The following is a 12,674-nucleotide window of genomic DNA, read 5'->3' as shown; positions in this document are numbered from 1 at the left end:
CAATATCCAACCACTCACGCTGACGCTGCCACCAAGAGCACCACCATACTACCCGTCGGACTGTCGCCGACGACGCCACAATTCAGAACGGAGAAGGAACCAATCTTCTGGGCGAGGGAACTCGCCGCAACAACCTCGACACCGATGACGCGAATGAACACACCAGTCATATAATAAGGATCGATCTCTGATATCGTTGGACAACGGATTTCCTCACTAAAGGGTGCATATTAGGGTTTGCGTACCAAAACGAATTTGGGGAAATGAGGAATGAATTCCTGGGTTAAAATTTGATGAAGATGATGGGAGTAGATTCTGCCTCATTTTTTATTGGATTAAGAAAATGAAGCAGATTGAATTTGATTTTTGGGGAGTGTGATGTTTATTGGCTAGTCTTCTCCACTTAATGTTTTTCTTCTCTGGATATTGCTTTGCTTTCTGGGTGCATGTTAAAGAGATGTTGGTGAATGAAGGTATGTAAAGATGAAGAGTGTGATGGTTGGTGGTAGCGTAAGAAGGGGTATGAAAAATATGATGGTTTTGTGTTGAGATGGATGGCGTAGAGGGGAGAAGAGGATGAAGATAGATTGGGGTTATGGGCCGAGACACAAGAGATATTCTTTTTTTTTAAAAAAAAGAGAGAATGAAACAGTTGCTAATTATTTTATTTCCCTAATTAAAAAAACCCAATTTTTGAATAAAATCCTTTCTTCTCTAATAACCAACACGTAAGCACATTTTTTGACACGTAATCAATAAGTAGTGCCACATCATTAACCCATTAACTCCGTTTGGTGTTATACTTAACGGAATGAACTATTTTGACTCAAAAATTTAAAAGTAAGGACCAATTTCAAACACTTTTCTAAAGAGAGACTAAATTGAGATTTGTCAACCAAACTAGGGACAAAGTTGGCTATTAAACCAAAATTATATTATTATTGTTATTATTTGTTATTACTTTTTTTATTATTAGTATTATTATTATTTATTATTATTTAATGCAGTAATATTATTTACGAAACTAATTTTTGACATAACTACAATGAAAGAATAATAAAATTATAGTTTATTTTCGGGTGAAACGACTTCCTCTTTTCTTTATCACTTGTAGTTAATAAATGAAATTATTTGACACTTGCAAGCTCATAACACCAAGCTCATGACAAATACACTTCGCATGGATTTGGTTACCTGCATGAAATGGGTTACATATAAAGCTGGAATCGAATATATTATATATTGAAACCAAATACATTACACATTGTAATCAAATATGATATATTGGAATCAAATACACTTTTCATTGGAATTGAGGCGATTACAAGTATTGGAATTTATCTCAAATCTTTTCAAATCGGCGCATTTCAACTATGAATGAAAAACCTTTCAATCCCACAATTCCTCACTTTTCCTTCTTTTCAAATCCATGCAAGTGAACATAATTTCAATTCACAATCCGTCTGCTCAATTGTCTTTGAACATAGAATTATCCTCAAATGAACACAAAAGGACATAATTATCCTCATGAAAGAGACAAATATTCATTCATTTGCAGACAAAATTTTAGAAAGACATAATTATCCTCGTGAAAAGAGAAAGATGTTCATTCATCCATTTGCAAGTTGAGTTTCAAAGAAAAATGTAAATTTTTGTGCCTCTGAATGAACCAATTAATTGATAGACTTTTGGATGAAAGTGATTAAGTAGAAATATCTTGCAATCGCACACAAATATCTGTAATTGCAACCAATCACTATCTCAACCAAATGTCTCTGTGTGCATAACTTGAACTTACACAATGTAGTCTATATTATTTCAAATTTTGGGGCAAAAGTGAAATCATATAAGCTTATGAAACTTCGTAACAAACGCTTACTAGATCAATAAAGAATGGTTTAATGGAATTCAAACTTTCTTACTAATCTAAAGAGGTAGTTTTCCATTGTAAACTCATTGAAAAAGAGAGCTAGAAAGTGATAAACACAATGGAAAAGGAATGAAGAGTAAGAAATGCGTTTATCTCTTCCATGGAAACAAAGATAACCTTATCTTATCCAAATGGGAGGCAATGAGCCACCATAGATTGTTGAAATGAAACTATAAAAGGGATATTGTACACGTTGCCTTAGCCCAAATTGGTGACTCAACATAGCAAGTAACTTTTACACTAAAATACAACTTATATAACCAAAATATCTGAAAGTTGGAGCCATTGATGGTTGTTTGTCTTGGTTCTTCTTCACACCAGCCATGGGCTTCACCCATTCCCACCCTCTCGAAATGCACGACTGCAGAACACGTGAACCAACTCCATGCACGCATCATCACAACAGGGTTCATAAAAAACCCTTCCTTTACCACCAGACTCGTCCTCTCTTTCATTTCCTCACCCCATGAGCCTCTTGTGGAGTTTGCTCGATACGTCTTCTTCAAGCACCATGCTTTTTGCCACCCTCACGACGACCCTTTTCTCTGGAACGCTGTTATAAGGTCACACTCTAATGGGTGTGACCCCAGAAGGGCTCTGATCCTGCTCCGCTTGATGCTCGAGAATGGGGTGTGTCTGGATGCGTACACGTTTTCCCTGGCTATGAAGGCTTGTGGTAAAGTGGGTTTGATCAGAGAGGGAATGCAGGTTTGTGGGTTGCTCTGGAAAATGAATTTTGGGTCTGATATATTTTTGCAGAATTGTTTGATCGGGTTGTTTGTGAGATGCGGGTGTGTGGAGCTTGCACGGCAGGTGTTTGACAGAATGCCTGACCGTGATATTGTTTCGTATAACTCGATGATTGGTGGGTATGTGAAGTATGGGGCGGTTGAGCGGGCGCGTGAGTTGTTTGATGATATGGAGGAGAGGAATTTGATTACTTGGAATTCGATGATTGGAGGGTATGTGAGGTGGGAAGAGGGTCTGGGGTTTGCTTGGAGTTTGTTTGTTAAAATGCTTGAGAGAGACTTGGTTTCATGGAACACGATGATTGGTGGTTGTGTGAAGCACGGGAGGGTGGAGGATGCTCGGAAGTTGTTTGATGAGATGCCAGAAAGAGATACGGTGAGTTGGGTTACCATGATAGACGGTTATGCGAAATCGGGTGATGTTCTTGCTGCGAGGAGGTTGTTCGATGAAATGCCAAGGAGAGATGTTATTTCTTGTAATTCGATGATGGCTGGCTATGTTCAGAATGGTTATTGCGTTGAGGCTTTGAAAATATTTCATGATATGAAAAGGGCAGCGAATGTGTTTCCTGATGATACTACACTGTTGATTGTTCTTACAGCGTTTGCCCAATTAGGACACGTCGAAGATGGAGTTGTGATACACCATTATTTGATGAAGAGGGGATACTCTCTGAATGGTAAGCTTGGTGTTGCTCTAATTGACATGTATTCAAAATGTGGTAGCATTGAGAATGCAGTCTCAGTGTTTGAGAATGTTGAACAAAAATGCGTTGATCATTGGAATGCTTTGATCGGTGGCTTGGCTATTCATGGAATGGGTGAGATGGCTTTTGATTTTCTCATGGAGATGGGAAGGGTTTCAGTTATTCCCGATGATATAACATTCATTGGAGTGTTGAGTGCTTGTAGGCATGCTGGCATGTTGAAGGAGGGAATGATATGTTTTGAGATCATGCAAAAAGTGTACGAACTGGAACCTAAAGTGCAACACTATGGATGCATGGTGGATTTGCTTAGCCGAGCAGGGCATGTTGAAGAAGCCAGGAAACTCATTGAGGAGATGCCTGTTGAACCTAATGATGTGATTTGGAAGGCTTTACTTAGTGCTTGCCAAATTTATGAAAACTTCTCTATAGGAAAGCCTATAGCTCAGCAATTGACTCAGCTATATTCATGCAGTCCAAGTTCCTATGTGCTCCTGTCTAATATTTATGCCAGTTTGGGCATGTGGGACAATGTAAAGAGAGTTAGGACTGAAATGAAAGAAAGACATTTAACGAAAATTCCAGGTTGTAGTTGGATTGAACTGGGGGGAACTGTTCACCAGTTCTCTGTACAAGACAGGACACACCCTCATGTTACTGAGATTTATTCTTTGTTAAATAGTTTGTAAATTCCTATTTTGAAGTTCATCCATGTGATATTGTTTGAGGTGTGAAATGTGGATGAAAAGTAGATTTCTTCTTGGAATATGCTGTCTATGTAACCATTTATTCATGTTAACAAATTTAGCATGCATATATGGTTAGTCTCCAATCTAAATACACAGACAGAGACAATGAAAAGTTTTTGATACTTTCTAGCATAACTCAATAGATGAAATATATTTGAATCATTTAAATCACATGGAATTTAGTCAGGAAATTGGGTATTAGTATTCTGTTATGTGTTGTTCTGGGGTCAGGTGTTATTCTTCGTGACTCATTGAATTGCTCAGGTGAAGAGTGTCACTGGAAGCAAGTTCTCCTTATATTGAAAGCCCATGGTATAACCTTTTCCATCATTGGCGGTTATGGTACTGTGTTGCATTTGGAATTTTACAATAGGAGTGTCATTGTGTTAGGTTCCTTTACTGAGGGACCGTAACCGATGGCTCACACACTCAACAAAAGAAGGCAAATGTATGAATATGAATTTTATAGGCAAATGTATGAATATGAATTTTATTAATTCGGTAAAATATGGAAAGCAGAATTAAAAGTATTCCCCCAAGGAAGCCTCCCTTCCTTCACCGGAAACGATCCCGGTCTTTACCCAAAAGGCAAAAAAATATCTGGTACCCCTCTCCCCCAATTCTGTTTATTATATATATTCTCTCTCTTCTAACAAAATATAACAAACTAACCTCCTTGCTTCTAACTTTCTTCCTTCTTATTCTTCCTTTAGTAAACCTTTAATGGTCTAACATTACCCTCTCTCCAAGATCAACCTTGTCCTCAAGATTGAAATTATGGAACTGTTGGCAGATATAGTGCTCCTCCTCCCACGTAGACCCTTCCAAATCATCCTCTTGCCATTGTATTAAGACTTGGGGTATCTCCTTCCCGTGTTGCTGCTGGTTCCTACGTTGTAGCACCTTCAGAGGGATGTACATGTGTCTGCCTTCCTGCAATTCAGTTGGTAAAGCTTCCTCCACCCGATGGTCTCCTACAACTAGCTTCAACTGAGAAACATGGAATACAGGGTGTATTCTGGAAGTTTCTGGTAACTGCAGCCAAAAAGCAACTGGTCCTATTTGTTTTTCCACCAAAAATGGCCCATAATACCTTGTTGAAAGCTTAGGATGCAGTTTTGTGGGCATAAATGTTTGTTTATGAGGTCTGATTTTAAGGAATACCAAATTGCCTTCCTTAATCTTGGTCGCCACCCTCTTCTTATTGGCATAATGGGTCATCTGATCTTGAGCACGTGCCAAATGATATTTCAATTGCTTCAATGCCTCATCACGGGTTTGTAAATCCTGGGCGACTGCATCCACTACAGTTTCTCCCGGTATGTAACGTGTCAGTGTGGGAGGAGGTCTTCCATATACAGTTTGAAAGGGTGTGCATTTGGATGCGTCTTGGTAAGTAGTGTTGTACCAATACTCAGCCCAAGGCAACACCAAACTCCAACTCTTGGGCTGTTCGGAGCTAAAATAATGGAACGAAACTACATTAGATAAACCTTACTAATTTAAAATGTTGAATTAGATTTAGTTTCATAAAATGGATGATGCTAGTATTAAATATAATAATTTATATATGGATATATGGTCGTGCTCCATGACAAGCTTCCCATTCCAGATGTTTGTAGAAAAAGATTGAAAATGTTATTTAAGAAAAAACCTCTGTTTACTTATTTCTTATTTGTCTAATGCTTTCCTAAATGAGTTGTAGTATTTTAATATCATAGTTCCGCTTTATGCATGCATTAGTTAGATACATAGTATTTTACCAATATATTAAACTGAACATGTGACTGTCATATTATACAATGATTTTGATTGTGTTTTAAAAAATATGCAGTATATAGTGATATGGATAAAGCAGTTAGTGAAATGGTAAGTATGGTCTAATTGTTTAAATTTAATATTGAATAGGCACATTGTTGTATTCAATTTACTAACATATGCTTTGCTTGCAGGTCTCACTTAGAGTTAGGCATCGATTCCAGACACAAAATATAGTTGAAGTGAATGGTTGCCTATCATCCTTTCAAAAGGAACTATTAAAAGTCGACACCTTTCAAGTGGTTGGTGGATATGGTTAACAATTGGTTATTTCTAGTCTCATTCTTTTAGAGTTAATTTGTAGGTGGGATGTGGTTCATAAGGCGTTTAGGATTAGGGAGAATTTAATGCCTTTTAGAGTTGAGGAAATTTGTATTTTTTTAGGTTTACCCAATGTTGGTGAAAGTATTAATTTAGAAAATGATGTTGGTGGCTGTTGAGATGTTGGCAAGTGTATGAATCGTATCAAGTAATAATAAATGGTAAGACCAAGTATCGTTTCCCAAGAGACTCACGACACTAAATAGTTATGTGATTACTCAACTAATTAAGATTCTGAAGAACAAATTTTTGGGGTTTTTGAATGCAGATGCAATAAAAATAAACATGAATGCAGTTTGATCAATTGAGGCTAAACATAAGAATGAATTGGTGATGTTGATAATATGAGATGAATATGTTGTTGGGGTTTAGATTTCACCTAGTCTACTCTCATGAATGTATGAATTCATCATCTTCATTAAAGTCAACGTCACTCACTAAATTACTTAAAACCCGATCCCTCAGTGAAGAAAACCTATCCTTAATTACTAGTTCATACGATTCCTGGCATTCCTTGTAATTAATTCTTAAGATTAGGAGCTTAAGACGACCAAGACTCATACCCCCATCCCTGAGAAATACTGCTCTTGGGAATAATTTTACAAGAACCTGAATTGTAAGGAACCTCCCGGCACTCATGCAATTCATACATCACGCTATGAATGAGTTAAAAAAAGCAAGCATTGATCATAGAAGAATTACCCTAACAATTAATGAAATAAGCATATATAATTAAGAATCAATTCAAAATACATGAGAGTTTAAGAGGTTACATCTTTCCCAACAACAAATAAGGTTTAGTTCTCCATTATCATGAAGAAACTAGATGAACAATGGAATGAAAGGATGAAAGAGAAAGAAAAACCCTAGAAAGAGAAGATGAGAGCTTTCACAATTCCCAAATCTACCCCCAAGGGCTGAAAAATGTGTTTCTGTGCTCAAGCCATCAAAAGATACAATCCCTAAGACGTCCAAGTCCTTAAATAGAACATAAAAATAACAGAAAACAGGTCTAAGCCCACTTCGCTAGCGCTCAACACCCTAAGTGGGGCGCCCAGGTGGTTTGCGGGTCAAAACTAGCGCTCAACGCCCCTGGAAGGGCGCCCAGGCGTGGTGCGGGAAGAAAAATGGCGCTCAGCCCTGGCGGTAGCATTCCAAAACTCACTTTTGTTGTTGTTTTGCTTGTTTTTTTTTGGCTTATTCAGCTCTATACAACTCTATTTATTGTTGGAGATTCTTCCAAGCACATTATTAGCTACAAAATAAAGGGAATTTAGTGATAAAATCATAAAGTATAACCTCTACTCACTTATTCACAAAACTAAAGCAAAAACATGAGTTCAAGCAAGCTTCTAAGTAAAAAAGGGTGCGTTTAGTATCTAAATTATACCACAGATAACAGTATTTTCAACCGTTATCACAACCTCGAACTTGAAATTTGCTTGTCCTCAAGCAAAATGTAACTTGGCTTAAACAAAATAATCATACTATAATGGTCAAGCATATCAAAAAGCATTTTCTTTTTAGACAAGTAAATTACTCATGAATGCATCATAGAAAGATTAGTCATGATATAATGATGCTTTAGCCAATCAAGCTTCAATTATGGTGCTCAAATAATCAAGACATACACAACAGATGCAAACCTCATGAATAATCAAAAACCAAGCAAGAATGTTATCATAAAGTGCATGGAACTAATCCTCACAAAGACAGTGTTTCACTCAAGCACTCAAAAGTGTTTCACTCAAGCACTCAAAAGTGTTTCACTTAAACTCAAAGGTGTATAGTGAGGTGACACTCTTACACTCTACCATCACAATGTCACATGAATAAACTTTTTCTTTCATTTAACCACATATCAAACACACTCGCAAGCAAGTTATCATATCATAAGGGCTTTACAAGGCTTGTATTGAGCCGAGCTAAGAAGAAAATTGGTTTTTCTAGACAACAAAATCCTTGAGTTAAGAGAGTGTACAATTCATTTATTCTCATTAAAAATCTCTCTTTCTCCTTTTATGTGAGAAACCAAATCTTCAATTTATTCCCAACTTTCCTTTCATTGAGCTTAACCTTTCTTTTCTTTCTTCTCTTCTCTTTTATTTTTCTTTTGCTTTTGCTCAATGATCTTTGATGAATTTCACAAAGTTCTTTCCGGTTTCTCACCACCCTAAACTTGAACCATTCTCCATTACCACAAAAACATACTCTACTTAACTCAAGGTAAGGATTTCAAAAAGGTGTTTTCCACTTTTCAAATTTAGGCTCAAGGTTCAAAGGATAAAGAGAAACATTGCTCTTTGATGGATTCACCTATTGGCATTGGCTCTAAGGGAGAAGAAAAATGGCCTTGATCATATGTAACAAACAATCAAGTGGTTCAATAATAGAAAATTAGGCAAAATCAATCATGCTTCCAAAGCAATAACATTCAATCAAGCAAAAACTCTAGAGTCCAACCTCTCATAGGTTAAATCAAGTTCCACAATTTGATAACATCCTGCCCAACATATTAATCACAATTGAAAGCATGCATTTATTTTTAACAAAACTATGAGCAACCACCATCTATGCTTAAAAGCCTCACCAATCATAACTAAACATGCATCATAGAACAATAGAGCAAACACAAGAGTATTACTCATCACAAACAGTTTATCACATCATACCCAACCATTGCAGCACAATTCATTAAACCAAGTACATAAGCAAGCTAACATAAAAACAAAATAAACAAAATTTAAATAAGCAATAAAATAAAAACATAAAAATCCTGATCCGACAGCATCCATCAGTAAATGCTTTCATCTGAATCTTCCAACATCCATCAATAGATGCAAATCCTTCACATCAACATCCATCAGTAGATGCTCTCAATAACATCCATCAGTAAATGTCTAGTCTTTCTAATCAGCATCCATTAGTAAATGCTGATCTTTCTCATTTTCATCGGCATCCATCAGTAGATGCCTTCAGTAGCATCCATCAGTAGACGCTTAATCACATAGCATCCATTAGTAGATGCTTAATCACATAGCCTCCATCAGTAGACACTATCATTCATCACCCTCATCATAGCAGCATCCATTAGTAGATGCTGTCATCTGAGTCCTCCTAGCATCCCTCAGTAGATGTTGTCCAGCATCCATCAGTAGATGTTATCATTACTGCAACACAAAATTAAATCCAAAAGAAAAAGTCAGAAATTGGGTTGCCTCCTAATAAGCACTTGTTTAACGTCATGAGCCTGACACCATTAAGCACAATCCATGTTGGTGTTCCTTTTTCCTTCATCACACCAACTTATCTGCAACATCTTCCTATTCACCATCTTTACTGTAAGACCCGTATAAATAAAATGATTTCTTACTTTAAGTATTTTATTTTGTGGTATTACATAATGAATTGTGATGTGAGACCATGTTAAGAAATAGTTAAGGAAGGGAAGAAAATCAGATTAATATTGGTTTTATATTAATTTTTGAAAAAGGTTGAAAAAGTATTTAAATATATTTGTTTGCGCAATCATATCAGTGGATGGAGTCTAGTCTAGTGGTTGTTGTGTGCCACTTGAGGCTTTGGGTTGCTTGGAAAGAATAAATCCGATAACGTTCCAAGGGGGAACTTTTATCTCATTCACGTGAAATGTTGCATGGGTGCTTGGGTCAATTCTTTTTTCCACCTTGCTTGGGTGGGCACATATTTTCTAGACTTAGGAAGCTTGTAAATGACCTTGGAGTTCCTTGGGGAGGTTAACCATTGCATTGAAAATTGTAAGCTACATAAATGTATATTATATAGGCACTTAAGCACACTTTAAAACTATCACTTAGTCACATTAAAGTGAAGTTTTATTGGGATAATGAAGAGTTAGGAATGAGAATCTGAAGTTAGTAGTGTAGGGTGTCCTTGAGAGTAACCTTGAGTGGTTAGTGAAGGGTTGGTGAGGTTTAGAGTTCGTTTCTACTTAAGTGTGCAAGTTTAAGTTAGTAGGGTTGAAAAACAAATACTTGGAGAGTGGAAAAAGAGAGAGAATCGTGAGTTGGAGAGACACTTTTGGAGAGCAACCAAGTTGGTGAGAGAAAGGAAGAGCCACCCTAGCCTTGGAGATTTTGGACGTCACTTGTAGGAGACCAAGAGTAGTGGAAGCTTGTTGTCTAGAGAGGAAAGAAACCTAAGAGCCTTTGGAAGCTAGCTTGGAATTGAGGTAAGGGGTTTAACTTGGGATATAATAGGGTGTATGATGGGTAGAAGGTTACCATTATAATGTGGTTGCATGCATTCTCTCTTTGTATTGAGGTTAAAATGAACATGTTGATGCATGCCCTCTCTTTTTTGTGTTTTGTTTCATGTGTTGTTATATGGGGAATGGTTATTTACATGTATTTTCAGAATTGGGTTGTGAAGGGGTATACTTTGGGTTGTATATATTGGTATTTTCGTTTTTTGATGCTGTAATGGGTATACCTTGAGTTATACAGGTTCATACTTTATGAAATATGTTGTTGTTGTAATGGGTATACATGTTGGGTGTATTGGGGTGTTGTTTGTGTTAAATTATATTAATATTTAAGATTGGTTCATGCAATTTAAAGTATAACTTTGATATACAGATTCTAATGTGATGATTATTATAATATAAGGTATTAAAGTTATAGGGATTATTTTAGAGTTATAAAATTAATCCCTCCCTTCTCACTTCAATAAAGGGCATTTTGGTATTTTATTAAAGTTGATTAAATATCATAAAAGAGGGAAAAATGTTTTACTATAGTTGACGTTAAGTTTCTGAAAAGAAAAGGAGAAAAGTAACGTTCTCAAAAAAAGGCAAAGAAACTATGACTTTGATAGAGAAAGACATCCTTCGGAATTTCTATATTATCAAGAAAGCATTAAAGAGGAGTAAGAGAAGGAAGAACAATTGATAGGAAAGAACTATAAATGGATCCAGGTAAGTTCTTTACTACTGTGTATGAGAGAATAATGAGTATCATGAAAATTCAAGATCATATGTGTGTTTTTCATTCAATTGAAAATTAAAGAATTGCTTACAAGTGGTATCAGAGCGAGGTTCCGAATTTTATGATTCTCCATGAATGATATTTTTCTCAATTTTTTGAAACCCTAATTTTTTGAATTATAAAATTTAGGAATTTTAATTTTTCAGATGTTTAATTATTTTTATTGGCATGAAAGAAAATTAGATTCACTGTAGTGTGAATCTCAAAGCCGCAAGTTTTTAAATTTTGATTTGCGCACGTCACAGTAAAGCAAATTTTTGTACTGTTGCATGATGGTTTTTGAATTCACTATAACGTGAATTTCATTCATCTGGAAGCAACAAGTTATTTTTTTATTATTTGATTATTACATTAATGTGATTTTGATATGTGCATAACATTAAATCCTGCAAGAAAGAAAATTAAAGTCGTAGGGTTTTATGATTTCAATTGCTTTTATTGATGAAAGTAAAAGAATATTCACTATAACGTGAATTTATTTTGGAAGCTGCAAGTCGGGAATTTAATTTTGCCAAAAAGCAACTTTATGGTTGTGCACATGTTCTCACAGTAAAGCACTTTTACTATTGTGCTTATGTTAAATTTTTAACATTGTTGTGCATTGAATGAAAATTAGATGTGAACTAAAAGTTTGAAGGTTTCAAATGCTTTTAACATGAAAAGTGCAATTACTGACATGTATGGTATAATTTTTTGTTTTATGAATTATATGTAATTGTTTATTAATCTTGGACGAAGGAAATTCAATTAAGTTGAATTTCGGATGAGTTATAATTCTAATAAAAATTAAAAGGTTTAGCAATTTCGCTGTTCTTTTAAATTGCTCATGTTATTGTGAAAATTATTCATAATATAAAGGATGTTAAATTATGCATATATATATATATATATATATATATATATATATATATATATATAGTAATTAGTCATTGATATGGATTACCCAAAGGTGAACCATTGTTTATAATTGATGACCTTAAAGTGAGACATTTCATGTATTTAGTAAATATGTTTGTATATCCAAAGATAGCATACATATAGACTTAAGTATGATTGATTGTTTATTAAAGTATATATGGAATTTTTCAGTTTAAGAATCACCCAAAGGTGAACTTAAATGAATGACTTAAATGAATGACTTAAATGATTACCTATAAGTTTAAGTGTCACCCAAAGGTGAACTTGAATGTATGACTGGTGTAGTAATTTGTTTGAATCCATTATTTTTTTTCAAAGCATTAGTGTATGATCTTGTGTATTATTTCCAGCTTACATGAATTTATCAGGTTTGAGCAACAATATGGTCAAGTTTAATGGGCTCAATTATGCTGATTGGTCAGAACAAATCCAGTTCCAACTAGGTGTGTTAGACTTGG

The 12,674-nt window shown here is 35.4% G+C and overlaps 2 protein-coding genes across 2 annotated transcripts; one reads left to right on the top strand and one right to left on the bottom strand.

Moving 5' to 3' along the window:
• The first annotated feature begins 2,131 nt into the window (after positions 1 to 2,131).
• Positions 2,132 to 4,152, top strand: CRR4 (Pentatricopeptide repeat (PPR) superfamily protein). Its single transcript, XM_047302867.2, has one exon. It carries the CDS (start codon positions 2,219 to 2,221, stop codon positions 4,073 to 4,075), a length of 1,857 nt encoding a protein of 618 aa, XP_047158823.2. The 5' UTR covers positions 2,132 to 2,218; the 3' UTR covers positions 4,076 to 4,152.
• Positions 4,153 to 4,855: 703 nt separating this feature from the next.
• Positions 4,856 to 6,108, bottom strand: LOC148191095 (uncharacterized). The gene is made up of 2 exons (XM_088101284.1): positions 6,095 to 6,108; positions 4,856 to 5,594 (listed from the first exon to the last, which is right to left on the bottom strand). Exons 1-2 carry the CDS (start codon positions 6,106 to 6,108, stop codon positions 4,856 to 4,858), a joined length of 753 nt encoding a protein of 250 aa, XP_087957410.1.
• Positions 6,109 to 12,674: the final 6,566 nt, after the last annotated feature.

The sequence above is a fragment of the Vigna umbellata genome, chromosome 11, assembly GCF_029865625.1.
Source record: "Vigna umbellata cultivar VRB3 chromosome 11, Vumbellata_1.0, whole genome shotgun sequence".
Classification (NCBI taxonomy): Eukaryota; Viridiplantae; Streptophyta; class Magnoliopsida; order Fabales; family Fabaceae; genus Vigna; species Vigna umbellata.
Note: the sequence above shows the minus strand (reverse complement) of the source record. Positions and strands in the feature narration are given on the sequence as shown.